The 21143-nt window shown below is 39.4% G+C and overlaps 1 protein-coding gene across 6 annotated transcripts in view; it reads left to right on the forward strand.

Annotated features, from left to right (window-relative positions):
* The window catches only part of ZNF484 (zinc finger protein 484), a 38691-nt gene extending 20479 nt beyond the window's left edge, over positions 1 to 18212 (forward strand). For all 6 annotated transcript variants that reach the window (XM_035029280.1, XM_035029279.1, XM_035029277.1 and 3 more), the window contains 3 exons: positions 521 to 647; positions 933 to 1025; positions 15546 to 18212. In XM_035029280.1, coding sequence (XP_034885171.1) covers positions 521 to 647; positions 933 to 1025; positions 15546 to 17770 — 2445 coding nt within the window. In that variant the 3' untranslated portion in view covers positions 17771 to 18212. The remainder of the gene's footprint in view (positions 1 to 520; positions 648 to 932; positions 1026 to 15545) is intronic.
* The last annotated feature ends 2931 nt before the right edge of the window (positions 18213 to 21143 follow it).

The raw sequence follows: 21143 nt of genomic DNA on the forward strand, positions 1-21143 counted from the left end.
TATAAATATGAGGGTTTATTTCTGGATTCTCCGTTACCTTCCTTTGACCTGTATGTCTCTCTTTATGCTAGTACCACACTGTTTTGGGGGGTAAAAAAGCCTTTTTTTAATCCTCTTTTTAAAAGAAAGAATGGACTTATTCAGTGGACTGGTAAGTGCAAAATGAATGGCAGAATATAGTTTATTTCTTACATGAAGTGTTAATGACATGGCGTAGAAAAGAATGCACAAATCGTATGTTTACAGTTTTATGAATTAATCAGCTTATTTCTTTGAAACTAGTACACCAATAAAAACAAGACCGAAACTACTCAGAATATCATCAGTAGCATAGAAAGAATGGCATGATATTTTTAAGAAGATTTATTTTTTCCTTCAAAATAATAATATAAGATATTGGTATTTAGTGAGAACCTTATATGTTGTAGCATATTAAAAATTATTAAAAGTAAGTTCCTGAATATCTTGTTCCCATTCTTCGATCCTCATCCTTCACATTGAATAAGAATGTGTTTTTCAGGGATCAGTGTCCTTCAAGGATATAACAGTAGACTTCAGCAGGGAGGAGTGGCAACAATTGGACCTTGCCCAGAAAAGCCTGTACAGAGATGTAATGCTGGAAAACTATTTCAACTTGATCTCAGTGGGTAAGTACAGCTCCACTGGGGGTAAGGCTGTACCTGTTGGAGTATATTTTCATTCTCATTGGAATTTTTGAAATCTGTGGGATTTCTGAGGTATGTGGGAGTTCTAAAGACTGCAGGACATCTGAAGTGTATACTAGTTTTGTCCTTATTTTGTTCTATGTTATTAATTATCCCTTTGGGCTATAATGAATATACTTCCCTCTGCATGAACTTTTCTGGAAAGTAAATGGAATGCTTCATTGAATGGCCTCTGAAACCAAGTCTTCTATCATTTCCTGTTAATAGGGTGTCAAGTTCCCAAAGCAGAAGTCATCTTCAGTTTGGAGCAAGAAGAGCCATGTCCGCTGGATGGTGAAATCTCAAGCCACAGCTTTCTCGGTGAGTAGAGAACAAGGGCATGGGAGACAGCATGAGTGACCTGGAGTTGTACTGGCAGAGGCTGGCAGCTGTGAATGGCACTTCTGTAATACTCTGCACTTCTGGAACTGCATGGGTGGAGTTGGTATAGTCCCCTTGGACATCTGAAAGCCATCTCCACTTAAGGCCTCTTCCCGTATCAGAATCTTTGTCTTTGCTTGGGGCGCCTGGGTGGCTCAGGGGCACCTGGGTGGCTCAGTTGGTTAAGCGACTGCCTTCGGCTCAGTTCATGATCCTGGAGTCCCGGGATCGAGTCCCACATCGGGCTCCCTGCTCAGTGGGGAGTCTGCTTCTCCCTCTGACCCTCCCCCTTCTCATGTACACTCTCTCTTTCTCGCTCTCTCAAATAAATAAATAAATAAATCTTTAGAATCTTTGTCTTTGCTTGACTTTCTAGGTGGGAATGTGCTATGATTACTGGTACTTTGGATCTAGGATCCTGCTTTATGGTTTTTCTCCCTTTCTCTAACATTTTTATTCTTTTTACCTCCATCACATCAAGGTCTTAAATCCTTTTCTTACACATTCAGAAACTCATTGATTTACCTTTTTAAAAAATTACTGTGGGACACATTCTTGAGGGTTTCTTTTCATTTTCTCTCTTTCCCCTTAGTGCTTCAGAATTGTCATTTAGAGATGGCCTTCCTTTATTATGTCCCATGCCTTTCCTCCAACCGTCAACTTTGAGGGTACCATCACTACATTTGGGGGGACAGCTTTTTGCTGTATATGACAGAAGTAGTTATGTTTCCTGACATTTTCTTTTTACTTGGCTAGTGTAACACAACACTGACTTGATCTTTCTGACTAATTTACTTATTTTGACATTTTACAAAAAGTTTTTGTACTTTGTTTACAGGAAATTGAGTTAATTATATTCCTTAGTTGTTAATTAATATCATTATCAATATGTTTACCCTGCGCCCCAATTTTATTTTTTTAGATCTCTCTTTTAATTCTCACTCCTCATATTTATTTTTATCCTTAGAGTTAACTGCTCTAATGTAGTTGGTATGTTTGCTATCTGTCCTTGAATTTATAGGGTATTTGTAAAATTTAAATTGTTGGTATTTTTAATTTGTAGAAATGGCATGGTGCTATATGTCCTATTCAGGTTCTTATTTTTTTCTATTAGCACTAAATTGGTTCATGTTGCAATGTGGTTTTCTAGAAAAGTTCATTGCTCCGACTGATGCATAGCATTCCATACTGTGGATATATACCACATTTTACTTGTCCAGCTTCCCACTACTACAGTTAATACTTCAGTAAATTTCTTCATGAACTATTCTTTGGGAATGAGAATTTCTTTGGGAAGAGTAATGGGATCGCCTTATCATTAGGTTATAATATTCTGTTTGATGAAGTATGACCACATTATTTTCTACAATCCCAAGTGTACAAAGACATCAGTTTCTCTACAGCCCTGCCCCTATTTCTAATAATTTCTAATAATTTGGTCAATCCAATGGATTGTAATTTCTAATTACTACTTTAATTTGTGCTTCTCTAATAAAATATTTTGAACATCTCATCATGTATCTTGTAATAGATTCTGACTTCATTACTCTTCCCAGTTTTATTGAGAAATAACTGACATATATCACTATATAAATTTAAGGCATACAACATGATGGTTTGATATGTATATACTGTGAAATGATTACCACCATAGGTTCAGATAAAAGCCATCTTCTCATATGGATACGATAAAAAAAAAAAAAAAAAGAAAGGGAAAATTGTTTTTTCTTTGTGATGAGAACTCAGGATCTACTCTCTTAACAACTTTTCTATATACTGTATAGCAGTGTTAGCTCTAGTCACCATGCTGTGCTTCACATTCCAATACTTACAGCTGGAAGTTTGTATTTGTTGACCACCTTCTTCTGGTTCCTCTCCCTGACCCTCTGCCTCTGGTAACCACAAGTCTGATCTCCTCTTCTATGAATTTGTTTTTTTTGGTTTTTTTTTTAGATTCCACATGTAAGTGAGATTATGTAGTATTTGTCTTTCTCTGACTTATCTCACTTAGAATTATGCTTTCAAGGTCCCATCCATGTTGTTGCAAATGGTAGGATTTCCTCATTTTTTTATGGCTAAATAATATTCCATTGTATATATACACTACAACTTTATCCATTCATTCACTGATGGACACTTAGGTTGTTTGCATGTCTTGACTATTATAAATATTACTACAATGACTGGAGTTGCAGATATCTTTTCGAATTAGTGTTTTTGTTTGCTTTGGATATATTCCCAGAAGTGGAATTGCTGGATCATATGGTAGTTCTGTTTTTAATTTTGATGATCCTCTATACTGTTTTCCATAGTGGCTACTCCAGTTTACAATCCCACCAAAGGTACACGAGGATTCCCTTTTCTCCACATCCATGCCAGCATTTGCTATCTCTTGTCTTTTTGATGATGGAAATTTCTAACAGGCATGAGGTGATGTCTCTTTGTGGTTTTGATTCACATTCCTCTGATGATGATTGAGCATCTTTTCATACACCAGTCAGCCTTTCATGTATCTACTTTGGAGAATATCCATTCAGGTCCTTTGCCCATTTATTTTCTGATTTAGATAATATTTATTTTTTTTAAGTTTGTATTTAAATTCCAATAGTTAACACATAGTGTCTTAGTAGTTTCAATATATTGATTCAACATTTACATACAATACCTGGTGCTCACCACAGGAGCACTCCTTAATCACCAGCACCTATTTCCCTGTCCCCTCACCCGCCTCCCTTCTGGTAACCATCAGTGTGTTCTCTACAGTTTTTTGTTTTGTTTTGTTTTTTTAAGATTTTATTTATTTGAGAAGGGGGGGCATGCATGAGAGAGCATGAGCAGGGGGGAGGGGGAGGGGTGGAGGGAGACACAGACTCCCCACTGAGCAGGGAGCCCGATGCAGGACTCAATCCCAGGACCGTGGGATCACAACCCAAGCTGAAGGCAGATGCTTAAACAACTGAGCCACCCAGGCACCCAGTGTGTTCTCTCTGTTTCTTGGTTTGCCTCTCTCTCTTTTTTTTCCCCCTTGGCTCATTTGTTTTTTAAATTCCACATATGAGTGAAATCATATGGTATTTGTCTTTCTCTGACTGATTTATACTATCTCCATACAGGTCGTTGCAAATGCTTTTGCCCATCCCCCCCAGTTTTTATTTAAATGCCAATTAGCTAATATACAATGTAACATTAATTTCAGGTGTACAGTGTATTGGTTCAGCACTTCCATACAAGTGCTCATCACAAGTGCCCTCCTTAATCCCCATCACACATCCGACCCATCCCCTCACTCACCTCCCATCCAGTAACCATCAGTATGTTCTTTATAGTTAAGAGTTTGTTTCTTGGTTTGCCTCTCTTTTTTTCTCTCCTATGTTCATTTGTTTTATTTCTTAAATTCCACATACAAATGGAATCCTATGGTATTTGTCTTTCTCTGACTGACTTATTTCACTTAGCATAATACTCTCTAGCTCCATCCATGTCATTGCAAATGGTAAGATTTCATTCTTTTTATGGCTGAGTAATACTCCATTATATACACCCCATATCTTCTTTTCTTCTTTATCCATTCATCAGTTGATGGACATTTGGGCTTTTTCCATACTTTGGCTGTTGATCATTTTTGTGTCCTTTGGGTAAATACCTAGTAGTGTAATTGCTGGATCATAGGGTAGTTCTATTTTCACAATTTTGAGGAACCTCCATACTGTTTTCCACAATGGCTACACCACTTTGCATTCCCACCAACAATGTAACAGGGTTACCTTTTCTCCACATCCTCGCCAACACCTGTTCTTCCTTGTGTTGTTGATTTTAGCTATTCTGACTGGTGTGAGGTATGGTATCTCATTGTAGGTTTGATTTGTATTTCCCTGATAATGAGTGATGTTGAGCATATTTTCATGTGTCTATTAGCCATCTATAATTCTTCTTTGGAAAAATGCCTATTCATGTCTTCTGCCCATTTTTTTTCCCCACTGGATTATTTGGTTTTGGGGTGTTAAGTTTTATAAGTTCTTTATAAATTTTGGATACTAACCCTTTATCAGTTACGTCAATTATAAATATCTTCTCCCATTCCATAGGTTCCCTTTTAGTTTTGTTGATTGTTTCCTACACTGTGCAGAAGCTTTTTATTTTGATTAAGTCCCAATAGTTTATTTTGCTTTTGTTTCCCTTGCCTCAAGAAACATATCTAGTAAGAAATTGTTATGGCCTGTGTCAAAGAGGTAGGATTTTTATGGTTTCCTGTCTCACATTTAGCTCTTTAATCCATTTTGAATTTATTTTTATGTATGGTGTAAATAAGTGGTCCAGTTTCATTCTTTTGCATGTTGCTGTCCAGTTTACCCAACCCCATTTGTTGAAGAGACTTTTTTCCATTGGATATTCTTTTCTGCTTTGTCAAAGATTAATTAACCGGGGGCTCCTGGGTGGCTCAGTTGGTTAAGCGACTGCCTTCGGCTCAGGTCATGATCCTGGAGTCCCGGGATCGAGTCCCGCATCGGGCTCCCTGCTCGGCAGGGGGTCTGCTTCTCCCTTTGACCCTCCTCCCTCTCATGCTCTCTGTCTCTCATTCTCTCTCTCTCAAATAAATAAATAAAATCTTTAAAAAAAAAAAAGATTAATTAACCATATATTTGTGGGTTCATTCCTGGGTTTTCTTTTCTATTCCATTGATCTGTGTGTCTGTTTCTGTGCCAGTACAATACTGTCTTGATCACTACAGCTTTGTAATATTACTTGAAGTCCAGAATTGTGATGACTTTAGCTTTGCTTTGCTTTTTCAAGATTGCTTTGGCTATTCAGGGTCTTCTGTAGTTTCATACAAATTTTAGGATTGTTCTAGCTCTGTGAAAAATGCTGTTGGTATTTTGATAGGGATTGCATTAAATGTGTAGATTGCTTTGTGTAGTATAGACATCTTTTTTTTTTTTTAAAGATTTTATTTATTTATTTGCCAGAGAGAGACACAGCGAGAGAGGGAACACAAGCAGGGGGAGGGGAGAGGGAGAAGCAGGCTCCCCGCAGAGCAGGGAGCCCGATGCGAGACTCGATCCCAGGACCCTGGGATCATGACCTGAGCTGAAGGCAGTCGCTTAACCAACTGAGCCACCCAGGCGCCCGTAGTATAGACATCTTAACAGTATTTGTTTTTCCAGTCCATGATCATGGAATGTCTTTCCATTTCTTGGTGTCATCTTCAATTTTTTCATCAGCGTTTTATAGTTTTCAGAGTACAGATCTTTTACCTCTTTGATTAGGTTTATTCCTAGGTATCTTATTATTTGGGGTATAATTGTAAATGGGATCGATTCCTTGATTCTCTTTCTGCTGATTTATTATGGGTGTATAGAAATGCAACAGATTTCTGTATGTTGATTTTGTATCCTGTGACGTTACTAAATGCATGTATCAGTTCTAGCAATTTTGGGTGGAATCTTTAGGTTTTCTATGTAGAGTATCATGTCATCTACAAATTGTGAAAGTTTGACTTCTTCCTTGCCAATATGGATGCCTTTTATTTCTTCTTGTTGTCTGATTGCTGTGGCTAGGACTTCCAGTGCTATGTTAAATAACAGTGGTGAGAGTGGACATCCCTGTCTTGTTCCTGACCATAGAGAAAAAGTTCTCCGTTGTTCCCCACTGAGGATGCTATTAGCTGTGGGTTCTTCATATATAGCCTTTATTATGTTGAGGTATGTTCCCTTTATCCCTACTTTGGTGAGGGTTTTTATCATGAATGGTTTTATTGAGAATTTTTGCATCCATGTTCATCAGGGATGTTGGCCTATAGTTCTCTTCTTAATGGAGTCTTTGTCTGGTTTTGGTATCAGGGTAATGCTGGCCTCATAGAATGAATTTGGAAGTTTTCCTTCCTTTTCTATTTTTTGGAATAGTTTGGGAAGAATAGGTATTAACTCTTCTTTAAATGGTAGAATTCACCTGTGAAGCGACCTGGTCCTGGACTTTTGCCTGTTGGGAGATTTTTGACTACTGATTCAATTTCTTTCCTGGTTATCAGTCTGTTCAAATTTTCTATTTCTTCCTGTTTCAGTTTTTGTAGTTTATATGTGTCTAGGAATTTATCTATTTCTTCCAGGTTGTCCAATTTGTTGGCATATAGTTTTTCATGATATTCTCTTAAAATTGTTTGTATTTCCATGCTACTGGAGAACCAGCTCTTGGTTTCATTGATCTGTTCTATTTTTGTAGTTTCTACATCATTTAATTCTGCTCTAATCTTTTTTTTTTTTAAAGATTTTATTTTATTTTATTTTGACAGAGAGAGACCCAGCGAGAGAGGGAGCACAAGCAGGGGGAGTGGGAGAGGGAGAAGCGGGCTTCCTGCCAAGCAGGGAGCCTGATGCGGGGCTCGATCCCAGGACCCTGGGATCATGACCTGAGCTGAAGGCAGACGCTTAACGACTGAGCCACCCAGGCGCCCCTGCTCTAATCTTTATTATCTCCCTTCTTCTGCCGGCTTTAGGCTTTGTTCTTTTTCTGGCTTCGTTAGGTGTAAGGTTACTGTGTTTATTTGAGATTTTTCTTGCTTCTTGAGGTAGTCATGTATTCTATTTGTGTGTGTTGTTCATTTTGTTTATTTATTTGTTTATTTTTTTAATGTCAGTTAACCACTGTATAGTACATCATTAGTTTTTGATGTACTGTTCAGTGACTCGTTAGTTGCATACAACACCCAGTGCTCATCACAACACGTGCCCTCCTCCATCACCCATCTACCCCATCCCCCCACCCCCCTGAAAGGACTATGGATCCTGTATCCTATATACTTCCCTTTTAGGACTGCTTTTGCTGCATCCCAAAGGTTCTGGTCTGTTATGTTTTCATTTTCATTTGTTTCCATGTATTTTTAAATTTCTTCTTTGACAATTTGGCTTTCCCCCAGCCCCTGGAGCCGTCTGCACAGCCCTGGCTGGGGGAGGGGGCTGGCCAGGCCCTGGTGGGCAGGGGAGCAACAGCAGCACACCCCACACCCCCCCCCCGGGGCCACGGGGACTGCGGATGGAGCAGGGCCTGGGGGGAGGGGCCACATGCTTGTGCAGACATGGGGGGGTTAGAGGTTAGTGACGGCCCCCACAGCACACGTTCCACATGTTAAGCCGTCATGGTTGGCCAGTTACAGCGATGGATGAACTGACCGGTGACAGGTGAAAGCAAGAGGGTGGCTGGCCCCCAAGAGGCCTCAAATCATGCACCCCACCCCACCCCCACCCCAGAAGAAGAGAAAGAACAGGACTCAGGGCAACTGCAAAGGCCCACAGGGACCTGAGCACCCCATGAGATTCCCTTGGAAAAGCCAGGGCCTCAGGTTGGGTTAGGATGGGTGGGTGGGGGAACCCGAAGGGGTACGGAAGGGGAGGTGGAGGCCTGGCCTGGAGGCTCCCTCCCCCTTCTGCCCCCCCCCCCGCCCCCCCTGCAGCCAGAAGCAGCTAGGCAAGACCACCTAGGAGGCTGGGGCCTGTGGGGCGGGGCCAGGAGGGATGGATAGGGTCGCCCGGGGGGGCAGACCGGTCAGCACTTTGGTAAGGGGTTGGGATGGGGTGGGGGTGGTGGGGCGGGGCATGTCATACAGGTCTATCTGTCTATCCAAAGGCCTGCCGGTCTCCCGGGTCAGGACTCAGTCCTTCCATTCCTTTTTGATGGTAAGGTGCCTCCATTCCCATCTGGGAGGCCAGGTGTCCTCATGCCTCTGCCTTTTTTGTCCCAGTGGGCAGTGCCGGAGCCCACGGCCCCAGCAGACAGCCCTCGGCGGACAAAGCCAGCGGACAAGCCTTACTTGTTCCACCTGGGCCTGCCAGCATGTTGTGTGCCTGGCCTGTCAGTATTTATTGCCAACATATGTGCTGTCCTCTGGTCCCCCTGGCCTGGTGCCACCATCCCCAGCTGGTCCTCCCCAGACCCAGCCAGGACAACTGTGGGACCAAGCGGGGCACAGTTGGAGCCCTCCCCTGTGCCTCCCCTCCCCTTGCCTCCTCTGTTAGTCCTGGGCCTAGAATGTTCAGGAGCCTGACCCTGCTGCTCCTTTTCTGACCGGGAAATAAACTCCCCCAAAGGGGAAAAAACAATTTCTTCTTTGATTTCCTGATTGACCCATTCATTGTTTAGTAGCATGTTGTTTAACCTCCATGTATTTGTGGTTTTTTCAATTTTTTTCTTGTGGTTGACTTCAAGTTTCATAGCGTTGTGGTCTGAAAATATGCATGGTATGATCTCAGTGTTTGTACTTGCGGCCTGCTTTACAACCTGATATGTGATCTGTTCTGGAGAATGTCCCATATATACTTGAAAAGAATGTATTTTGCTGCTTTAGGATGAAATGTTCTTTTTTTTTTTTTTAAACAATTACTGCTTTTTTTTTTTTTTTTAAGATTTTATTTATTTATTTGACAGAGAGAGAGTGAGAGCAGGAACACAAGCAGGGGGAGTGGGAGAGGGAGAAGCAGGCCTCCCGTAGAGCAGGGAGCCCGATGTGGGGCTCGATCCCAGGATCCTGGGACCATGACCTGAGCTGAAGGCAGACGCTTAACGACTGAGCCACCCAGGTGCCCCAGGATGAAATGTTCTAAATATATCTGTTAAGTCCATCTGGTCCAGTGTGTCATTCATTTCCTTGTTTATTTTCTGCAGAGATGATCTGTCCATTGATGCAAGTGGGGTGTTAAAGTCCCCTACTATTATTGTATTATTATCAGTGAGTTTCTTTATGTTTGTTATTAATTGATTTATATATTTGGGTGTTCCCAAGTTGGGGGCATAAATATTTACAAGTTAGATCTCAATGGATAGACCTCTTAATTATGATATAGTGCCCTTCTTCTTCATCTCTTGTTACAGTCTTTGGTTTATATTTAATTTTATTTTTTAGCGGGGTGGGGATGGGCAGAGGGAGAGAGAGAGAGAATCCTAAGCAGGCTCCACGTCCAGCATGTGAGCCCGAGAGACAGTTCAGTCTTAAAACCCTGAGATCATGACTTGAGCTGAAATCAGGAGTTAGACACGTTAACTGACTGAGCCACCCAGGCGCCCCCTAGTCTTTGGTTTAAAATCTAGTTTTTCTAATACAAGTACCATTACTCTGGCTTTCTTTTGACATCTATTCACATGATAAATGGTTCTCCATCCCCTCACTTTCAATCTGCAGGTGTCTTTAGGTCTAAAATGAGTCTCTTGTAAGCAACATATGGATGGGTCTTGTTTTTTGTTTTTGTTTTTGTTTTTATCCATTCTGACACCCTGTGTCTTCTGGTTGGAGCGTTTAGTCCACTTATATTCAGAGTGATTATTGATAGATATGTAGTGCCATTTTATTACTTGTTTTGTTGTTATTTCTGGAGATTTTCTCTGTTCCTTTCTAGTCTTTGTCACTTTTGGTCTCTTTTTTCCACTCGGAGTCCCCTTTAATATTTCTTGCAGGGCTGGTTTCATGGTCACAAACTCCTCCAGTTTTTGTTTGTCTAGGAAACTATTTCTCCTTCTATTCTGAATGATAGCCTTGCTAGATAGAGAATTCTTGTTCTTTGCCCATTTTTTAATTGGGTTATTGGTTTTTTGCTCTTTAGTTATATGAGGGTTTTTTTATATATATTTTGGATATTAACTTCTTATCAGATACATGGTTTGTAAATATCTTCCTCCATTCCATATGTTTTCCTTTCATTTTGTTGTTCGTTTCTTTTACTCTTGCAGAAGCTTTTTAGTTTCATATAGTTCCGCTTGTTGATTTTGGTTTTGTGGCTTGTGCTTTAGGTGTCACATCTGACTTCATTTTTGATGTTTGACACCCTCTAAGCCTCACCCCTCTCTCCTTGCTGTCAGTCCCACATCTGGGCGAACTGATAAGAAAGCCAGGTGCTCCCTCCCATGGTGCTGGTGGGAAGCTGCATAGGAGCAGTCAGCCTGGCCCCACTGCCCAACCACCATAAAAAAACAATCCATCTCCTTTTCTTGCTCTCTCAAGCCACTTTGAACCTGCTTCGGAGCTCTCTGTTGAAAGTTTCATTGCTGAGTAATGAACTTTTTCATACCTTATTGGTGTGACTCTTGACATCTGAACCAAATTTGGGGTGGGGATCCATTCTTCCTCTACAGACAACTTAACGGTTGGTTCAGTGAGCAGGATGTCTAGATGATCCCTACCACCACAGGGGTCTATTTCTTCTCTTGCTATCAGGCTCTCCTGCCTGCTGGCAACTACATACTTTGAGCTGTGCTGCTTTATGCTACATTTGCTGAGTCCTGTAAGCCTCTGTCATATATGTAACCAACCCAGGTTGAAAGTTAAAACTGGCACTTAGGGACGGATGTGTGTCTCAGATTGATCCAAGTGTCTCAATTCCTGCATAAGTTGTGACTAATATTAGGCTTGGCTCAGGGAAACGAATTTTATGCTGTCCCTGTTAGTTGTGTGTCTCAAGCAGGCTTTGGCTGTTGTATAGACTACTCAGGGTAGCGACTGATACTTTTGCATATAAGGGCCCATTGGGTGGCCAGTTGTGTGAAGGAAGAGCTGGGACAGTGCAGCATGTAAAAGCAGATGGCTCCCCTTTCAAAATTTTGTCATGTTCTGTTGTGGTTTTTGACTTTCCCTGTGACTCATCTTTTCAAATAATTCTTTCTGTCCTTTCTAATAACTTTTGTCTTCTAGAAAATACCATTTAGATGCCCTCCTCTTCTTACTTTCCAGTGTTATTACTCAATAACTGTCTATATTTTCTCATGCCTTTAGGTTATTCTAACCCTATTTGGATGTGCTAATCCCTCCCCCCGCTTTTTTTTTTACTAATATATCTGGGTGCTACTAATAGATTACATTGCTTAAAACACCATGTTTATAGCTATATGGAACCAAACTAAAGTACTGCCTGTTACCTAACACATGAAAAATTGTTCTCAGTGGGTTTGTAAACTAAAGAAAGAATATGCCTCATATTTGCAGTTCACATTGTCTCTGTTTAGTGTCCATAATTATGTTTACTTTGTTTTAATGTTTTTTAATGATTCCCCTACATCTGACCATTTAATTATTTTGGGATCTGTCTGTTTATTCATATACTTACTCTTTGTGCTTAGGCTTCACTTACCTCTTGAGTGGACCTGACCATTATATACATAGGCACACATGGCTTTTTCCTTTTCTAATTCAATGGTCCACAGAAACTCAGACAAAACTACATTAAATTATTTGATAACTGAGTCTTCTGCCCCTGTTTTTTTAATTAATGTTTCTGTAGAGAATATTTAGCAAAATTAAATTCTTGAGTTTATGTGATAGGCAGAGGTTATTTTTCTCTTTCAGAGGGATTAAAAATTTTTTTTCTGCTAGGAGCAACTCAAAGGGCCAATAATTGTAATTGGAAAGGGAAAAGAACTGCATGAAATGTTTAAAATGTCAGTCTTTGTGCATTAAGCATTGTTTACGGTGCACATCTGTGCCAACTGAATATGAATGACTCAGAATATCTGGTCTTTGTTGTTATTTTAAGTTAAAGAAAAGAGAGACCCCTAGATGATCTGTGAAAGAACAATGAATTTTGAAAGGAACAGAGGATCAGAAAAAAAAGCTGAATGGGGAAAAGAATATAGTTGACCCATGGATGATGTGGGGGTCTGGGGCGCCAACCCCTCATGCAATCATGAATCCACATATAACTTTGACTATCCCAAAACCTAACTACTAACAGCCTGCTGTTGACCAGAAGCCTTATCGAGAACATAAGCAGTCATTTAATACATATTTTGTATGTTAGATACATTACATGCAGTATTCTTAGGACTAAGCTAGAGAAAAGAAAACGTCATTAAGAAAATCATACAGAAAATAAATTTACAGTACTATACTGTGTTTATTGAAAAAAATCCACATATAAGTGGACACATGCAGTGCAAACCTGTGTTGTTCAAGGGTCAACTGTATATGTGTGGATTTAGTAGTAAAAGAGACTTTAGTGACTAGTGGAAAGATAGCTTGCGTATACACATTTTATTGGCCTGAAATTATGACCCTGTATTTTACTGAATGAGCAGTTGAGTCAGTGGTGACAGGAATTGCATATAAATAAACTTTTTAGCACAGGAGCAGATTTTTACACTGAACACTGTTGGTAGTAATATAAATGTTGTCAGATGTAACAATGGGTTTGTAAGCTAAAGAAAGTGAAAGATTGCAAAATGTCAAAATCCATGTTTAGGAATCCAGTATTAGATGTTCTCAGGATTAATAAAAGCTGTTAATGTGTGTGAGTAAAAAAAATATGTCTGCGAGCATGATAAGGCCCTGGAGGCAAAATGAAATGGATATTAGGTTAGACTGTGTCTATATTCAAGAATTCTAGTAGAATAAGGTAATAGTATCTATTTTTATGTAAATATTTACTGAGAATCTACTATGTTTTATGTGCTCTTCCAGAATTTGGAATATTAATGATCTTATTCTGGGCAAGAATGGTGTATTGGGGAAAGCAAGCTCCTGTCACTAAGAGAACCCAAGAAACAGTGACTCAGAGAACATAAACATTGACCCTGCATCACATGACAGTTCCCAAGTCATTGCACGGCCATCCCTGAGAGCAGAGGTTGGCAAACATTTTCTCTAAAGGCCCAGAAGTCATTATTTTAGGCTTTGTGAGCCATATGATTGCTGTCATTACTACTCAATTTTGCTGTTTTAGCCCCAAGGAGCTAGAGGTACTACATCAATGAATGAGTGTATCTCTGTTCCAATAAAAACTTTATGCACACAGAAATTTGAATCTCATATGTTTTTCATGTGTCATGTAATTATTCTTCTGATTTTTTTTTTTTTTCTGACCATTCAAAAATGTAAAATCCATTTCTAGCTTTTGGGTGGAGGCCTGGATTTAGTCTGAGGGCCATAGTTTTCCAACCTGTGCCTAGGGCATTACCAGCCACAGAGCTGGATGCCACTAGTCTGGAATACAGTCAATGGAAAGAGAAGAGGGTTGTGGAGACATGCCTACATTCTTAAGACATGGGCTTTGTCACACAACATAATTTTTACTCCCATTTGACTGGTAAGAACTGAATTACTTGGCTTCACCTCACCATAAATGAGGCTGTTGTTTGGGGGCAGCCATGAACTTGGCTACCAGCTTCATACTGCTGAAGGGAGAGGAGAGGTTCTGATGGAAGGCTCTCAGGCCCTGCTTCAGACAGCTGCTCCTTTCTCCTGTTATATGCCTCCTGTTGAGTGCATATATCTCTGCACCCCAAACCAGAATAAAGAATTGAATCATAGACATTTTTTGCCACTTGGCTAAGTCAGAAGCTACAGTAGTTCTACTCTAGGGGCACCTGGGTGGTTCAGTTGGTTAAGCGTCTGACTCTTGATTTCAGCTCAGGTCATGATCTGGCATCATGAAATCGAGTCCCGCTTCAGGCTCTGTGCTCAGCATGGAGTCTGCTTGTCCCTCTCCCTCCCCTTCTGTTCCTCCCTCCACCCCTGCTCACGTGTGTGCTCTCTCTTTCTCTCTCTCTCAAATAAATAAATCTTTAAAAAAATAGTTTTACTCTACATAAATACATTGGTATTTAGGGCAGAGTGATTAATAGGGAAAGAGAAAGTAGATTAGTGGATGAAGGATTAACAAGAATAATAAGGATAACAAGGATATAGACTCAAATACTTCTTTTAAGCCACACAGTTTGTCACTTTGTTCCTCTGACAGCTTACTAGGTAGTTGTGCTACACGCGTAGAGCTGATGTGGCTTCACTTTGAATCTCCTCTTCTCCAATTAACAAACATTTGGTTTGGGCAAATACCTTACTCTTCTTTTTTTTTTTTTTTTTTTTTTGAGGTTTTATTTATTTATTTGACAGAGAGAGAGACAGTGAGAGAGGGAACACAAGCAGGGGGAGTGGGAGAGGGAGAAGCAGGCTTCCCGCTGAGCAGGGAGCCCGATGCAGGGCTCGATCCCAGGACCCTGGGATCATGACCTGAGCCAAAGGCAGACGCTTAACAACTGAGCCACCCAGGCATCCCAAATACCTGACTCTTCTGTGGCTGAATTTCCTCATCTGTAAAATAGAGACAATACTGATACCAAGAGCAGTGGGTTGTGATGATTAAATGAGTTAGTTATAGAACTTAGAACAATGCCTGGCACATCTAAATGTTACTGCTTATTATTTAGTAAATGGAAGACAAGTATTTGTTTTATTGCTATACATTATATATACATCTATTACTATTCATATATATTTTTATACATATTTGTTATATTTATATAAAGCCTCTCAGTTCTCTCTATTCACCCTAAATCAACTGTATGTATTATCCCTTCTATGTTCTCTTAACTGTTCTTTGTGTGTTTTATTTTTTCCTTCTTTTTTAGATGGGGCTATTGGTTTTGAAACTTCACAGCAGGGAATGTCTGAAGAAGTTTCAAACCAGTTTGAGAGAATTAATTTCTTTACAGGAGATGACCCATATTCCATTTTAGAAGATTTGTGGCAAGATGATAAACAGAGAGGGAGATGTGAGGAAAACCAGAACACAGGTGTAACACAAGTTACCTTTATCAACAAGGGAGCACTATTTAATGAGAGAGACTGTGAATATAAGGACAGTGGGAAAATTGCTCATGTAAACACATACCTTGTTCCTGCAAGAAAAAGACTCCAGAACTATGAATCATTTGGAAGGAGTTTGAAGCCTATTGTAAGCTTATGTGATTATAGAAACAATGCAAGAGGAAATCCTGATAAGATTATTGGATATGGTAATATTTTCACTCATATGAATTCTCATACAGAAACGAATGCTTGTGAATATAACCAGTGTAAGAAACTTCTGAGTCATAAGCAAGCTCTCATTCAACATCAAAAAATTCATACTGAGGAGAATCTCAATTTATTTTCTGATTATGTAAAAATTTTCACCCAGAAGCCACACCTCTTTGCACATCAAAGTATTTGTGCTGAAGAGAAACAGCATGAATGCAGCAAATGTGAGGTAGTCTTCACTCAGAAGCCCCAACTTGCTGTACCTCAGAAGGCTTTTGTAGGAGGGAAACCCTGTACACACACTGAATATGAGAAGGACTTGTCCCTCAAGTCAAATCATGAGAAAACTTACACTGAGGAGAATCACTGTAAATGCAATGAATATGGAAAAGCTTTTATCCAGAAGTCAGATCTGTTCAGATGCCAAGGAATTCATATTGGAGAAAAACCCTATGAATATAGTGAATGTGGGAAAAATGTCTCTCAGAATTCAAACCTCAGTGTACATAAAAAAATCCATACTGGAGAGAAACACTTTGAATGTACTGAATGTGGAAAAGCCTTCACAAGGAAATCAACTCTAAGTATGCATCAGAAAATTCATACAGGAGAAAAACCCTATGTATGTACCGAATGTGGGAAAGCCTTTATCCGGAAGTCACATTTTATTACACATGAGAGAATTCATACTGGAGAGAAACCTTACGAATGCAGTGACTGTGGAAAGTCCTTTATAAAGAAGTCACAACTCCACGTGCATCAGCGAATTCACACAGGAGAGAATCCCTTTATATGTACAGAATGTGGGAAGGTCTTCACTCACAAGACAAATCTCATTATACACCAGAAAATTCATACTGGAGAGAGACCTTATATATGTGCCGAATGTGCAAAGGCCTTTACTGACAGGTCAAATCTCATTAAACACCAAAAAATTCATACTGGAGAGAAACCCTATAAATGCAGTGATTGTGGAAAATCATTCACCTGGAAGTCACGGCTCAGGATACATCAGAAATGCCATACTGGAGAGAGACATTATGAATGCAGTGAGTGTGGGAAAGCCTTCATCCAAAAGTCAACACTAAGTATGCATCAGAGAATTCATAGAGGAGAAAAACCGTATGTTTGTACTGAATGTGGGAAGGCCTTCTTCCACAAATCACATTTTATTTCCCATGAGAGAATTCATACTGGAGAGAAACCTTATGAATGCAGTGATTGTGGGAAATCCTTCACAAAGAAGTCACAACTCCATGTACATCAGCAAATTCACACAGGAGAGAAACCCTATAGATGTGCTGAGTGTGGAAAGGCCTTCACTGACAGATCAAATCTCTTTACACACCAGAAAATTCATACTGGGGAGAAACCCTATAAATGTAGTGACTGTGGAAAAGCCTTCACTCGAAAGTCAGGCCTCCATATACATCAGCAGTCTCATACTGGAGAGAGACACTATGAGTGCAGTGAATGTGGGAAAGCCTTTGCAAGAAAATCAACACTAATTATGCATCAGAGAATTCATACAGGAGAGAAACCCTATATTTGTACAGAATGTGGGAAGTCCTTCATCCAGAAATCACATTTAAATCGGCATCGGAGAATTCATACTGGAGAGAAACCCTATGAATGCAGTGACTGTGGGAAGGCCTTCATTAAGAAGTCACAACTCCATGAACATCATCGAATTCACACAGGAGAGAAACCATTTATATGTGCTGAGTGTGGAAAAGCCTTCACCATCAGATCAAATCTTATTAAACACCAGAAAATTCATGCTAAACAGAAACCCTATAAAGGCAGTGACTTTAGGAAAGCCTTAAACTGGAGACCACAGCTCAGTATACATCAGAAATCAGATTCTGGGGAAGTAGAGTGCCCAGTGCCACAATCGTGGTGTGGGGATACAAAGTAGTGAGAAGATACAGCTTGACTAAGAAGCAGGAGGTAATCAAAGCCACCTTACGTCTGGTCAGAAGTATGAATGTCTGGATCACAGAGCTGATGTCATTTTATGTGTGAGGGAGACACTTTGAAGAAAGTGTTTAAGCAATGTGTGATGGCCATGCTTAACTACTGGACAGATACTGGGATTGTCAATCCCCTGCAAATAATAGTAAATATGCAAGGAGAGAACTTGGCAATCTTGTTTCATGTTATGGATAAGCAGCTTTATAAATTCAGGGCTGTATTTGATATTGACCAAAGGAATTTCTTAATGAGTAGAGTGCTAAGAAAATTTTTAATTGTTTAAGGATGCTGAAATGAAAGCAAAAGTATGGACAATTCAGGTCTATAATGAAGAAAAGCCAAAAGTTTTTGTAAAAATTGACATTATTAAAGACACAAAGAAAGGATTCTTTTTTTTTTTTTTCCTTCAGGAAGTCAGTTATTTATTGTTTACAGTATCAGTATGTGGAAATTTGGATAAACATTTTTTTATTTGATTTTGAGATTGGCAAATCAGATCCACAGGCTTACTTGAATATTCACAGGCCTCTTTAGTTAACCAATATGTTCCCTTTTTTATTAATTCCCTGCCATGGCCCAGATAACTCACACCTGGGATGCATAAAGTTTTCCCAGCTTGTATCCATACCCAAAGTGACCAGTGAGGTAAGCAGCAGCCTTGCAGACTACTTACTATCACCTTAGAACTGGCCCTGAAACCAAAGGACTTAGTCTCAGGTCACAGATACAGAGGTGAGCACTTTGAACTCTTAGCCTCATCCACAGAAATCTGTATTTTTTATTGATTTCTGTTTGGGAAAGGGGAACAATTAAGAAAATGGATTTCAAAACCTAGAATTCTTTTCTTCCAATTTTGTTAATACATTCTCTGCATAGTCATTACATGCTACATGCTAGGTTACCACTGGACACTACTGTTTGCATTTGAGTTTGTCTTCTTAAAAAACAGAGTTGCACATTGGAAGAGTACTCTTCCTTTCTCCTCCCAATCTCTACAAATTAATCTTTTTTTTTTTTTTTAAGATTTTACTTATTTATTTGACACAGAGAGAGAGAGACTGCGAGAGAGGGAACACAAGCAAGGGGAGTGGGTGAGGGAGAAGCAGGCTTCCCGCCGAGCAGGGAGCCCGATGTGGGGCTCGATCTCAGGACCCTGGGATCATGACCTGAGCCGAAGGCAGATGCTTAACGACTGAACCACCCAGGCGCCCCTCTACAAATTAATCTTACTGTGTTTTCAAACCTTTTCTATTCTCCCAGACTTACTCCATCAGATTCTAAAAGAAGTGTTTTATCATCCAGAATATTTGTGAACTTGTCTCTCCTTTAGATCAGCCCTTTTGTGTTTTATATATTTTGAGTCTTTGTTTTTACATACATTCAAATTTAGAATCGTTATACTCTTCCTGGTTAATTGAAATTTAATCATTATGAAATGTCCATTTTTATTGCTACTGATGCTTTTTTTGCCTTAAAATTTAGTACATCAGATGTTAATACTGTATGTACACTTCACTTATTGAAGGCTGATTTTGTTTTTGTTTTTATTTTGTTTTTATTTTTTTATTGAAGGCTGATTTAAATTAGTATCCACACCACTCTGGACAAGGTGAGAAGCTACAAAAGTAGCTCCTTTATTTCCCTATTGACTTACATGGTACTACTGTTACGCATTTGGATTTTGTAAGTGGTCAGTCTTTAGTGTCTCAGAGTCAATATTCATCTAGATTAATCCGCGTACTTACCTTTTTTATTCCTTCTTTTAAGTTTCACTCTAGAATCATTTTTATCCTGGCTGAAGAAGACCCTTTAGCATTTCTTTTAGTGTGTGCTTGCTAGTGACAAATTTTGTTTTTGTTTCTTGGAAAATTTCTTTTACCTTCATTTTTGAAAGATATTTTTACTAAATACAGGATTCTAAGTTGACAGTTATTTTCTATTAGTATTTTGAATATATTTTGTTAAGGTTTGTGTTTCACTGTTTTGTTGGAAAATAAGCTTTCAGTGTAATTACCTTTGAAGGTAATGTGCTTTTTTCCTTTTTCTCTAGTTCCTTCAAAATTCATGTCTTGTCTTAGGCTGCCAACAATTGCACAGTGATATGCCTAGGTGTGATTTTCTATGTATTTGGGGTTTGTAGTGTTTTTTAAATCTGTAGCTTAGTGGGGTTTTTCTTTTCTTCACATTTTGTGAAATTTCTTGCTATTATCTATGCAAAGTATGCTTCTGCTTCATAATCTTCCTTTGCTTTGTCTAGAAATAACCCCATTATTTACATCCCATTAACCTTTTTCCATTGGTTCTTTCAGATTTTAGTGATGATTGTCTTCTCCTATACCTGATGATTTTATTTTATTTTTTTAATTTTTTTTTTTAAGATTTATTTATTTGACACACAGAGAGAGACAGCTAGAGAGGGAACACAAGCAGGGGGAGTGGGAGAGGGAGAAGCAGGCTTCTTGCCGAGCAGGGAGCCCAATGTGGGGCTCGATCCCAGGACCCTGGGATCATGACCTGAGCCGAAGGCAGACGCTTAATGACTGAGCCACCCAGGCGCCCCGACCTGATGATTTTAAATCAACTACCAGACACTATATATTAAAAATTGTAGAGATACTGAGATGGTTTGGATGATACTTTCTTCCAGAGGAGATTTGCCTTTGACTCTTAACAGGTGACTAGGCGAGAGCATGAACACCCTTGTTTGTCTTCATCCAGTCATGTAATGAGAGTATGTAAAACTGGGCTCCAGTCCCCATAAAGGCTTGGCTGGCATTTTCACTCCTATTTCTAGGGGATACCCTAGAGATGTAGACTTGGGGAGATTGCCAGGTGCCTCATCCTGGGAAGGAACTTAATTCTAGTATTTGTACCAGTAGGTCCCATAAATTTGTCAAAAACTGTCTTAACCTTTCTTGGCCAGCATTTGCTTTAAAAATTAGCAAACACCTCTTTTTAATAAATAGCCCCAAATTCCAGAGGTTATGTCTTATCTCTAATCTTACTCATGTAGTTTCTCACTTCTTGGTAGCTTTCCAGTGCCATCACAGAATTAAATATATTTAATATTTTCTTCGACTTTTTAGTTCTCAAAGAAAGTACTGGTCTGTACAACCTACTCTGTCATTAGCAGATTCAATGCACTGAGAGCTGTTCCTCTCTAAGGACTGTGGAGTTCAGAAATACATATTTTTTTAATTACCAAAACTTTTCAAACTAAAAAATGAAAATGCTCTGATTTGTGACACTATTCTCACTTTTTTGTTGCTAAAAGTTAAGGCACTTACTGTTTTGTTAAAGATCTTGTAAACTTTGAT

Source organism: Mirounga leonina, unplaced genomic scaffold (assembly GCF_011800145.1).
Source record: "Mirounga leonina isolate KUSES-001 unplaced genomic scaffold, KU_Mleo_1.0 Mir_224, whole genome shotgun sequence".
NCBI classification, from domain to species: Eukaryota; Metazoa; Chordata; class Mammalia; order Carnivora; family Phocidae; genus Mirounga; species Mirounga leonina.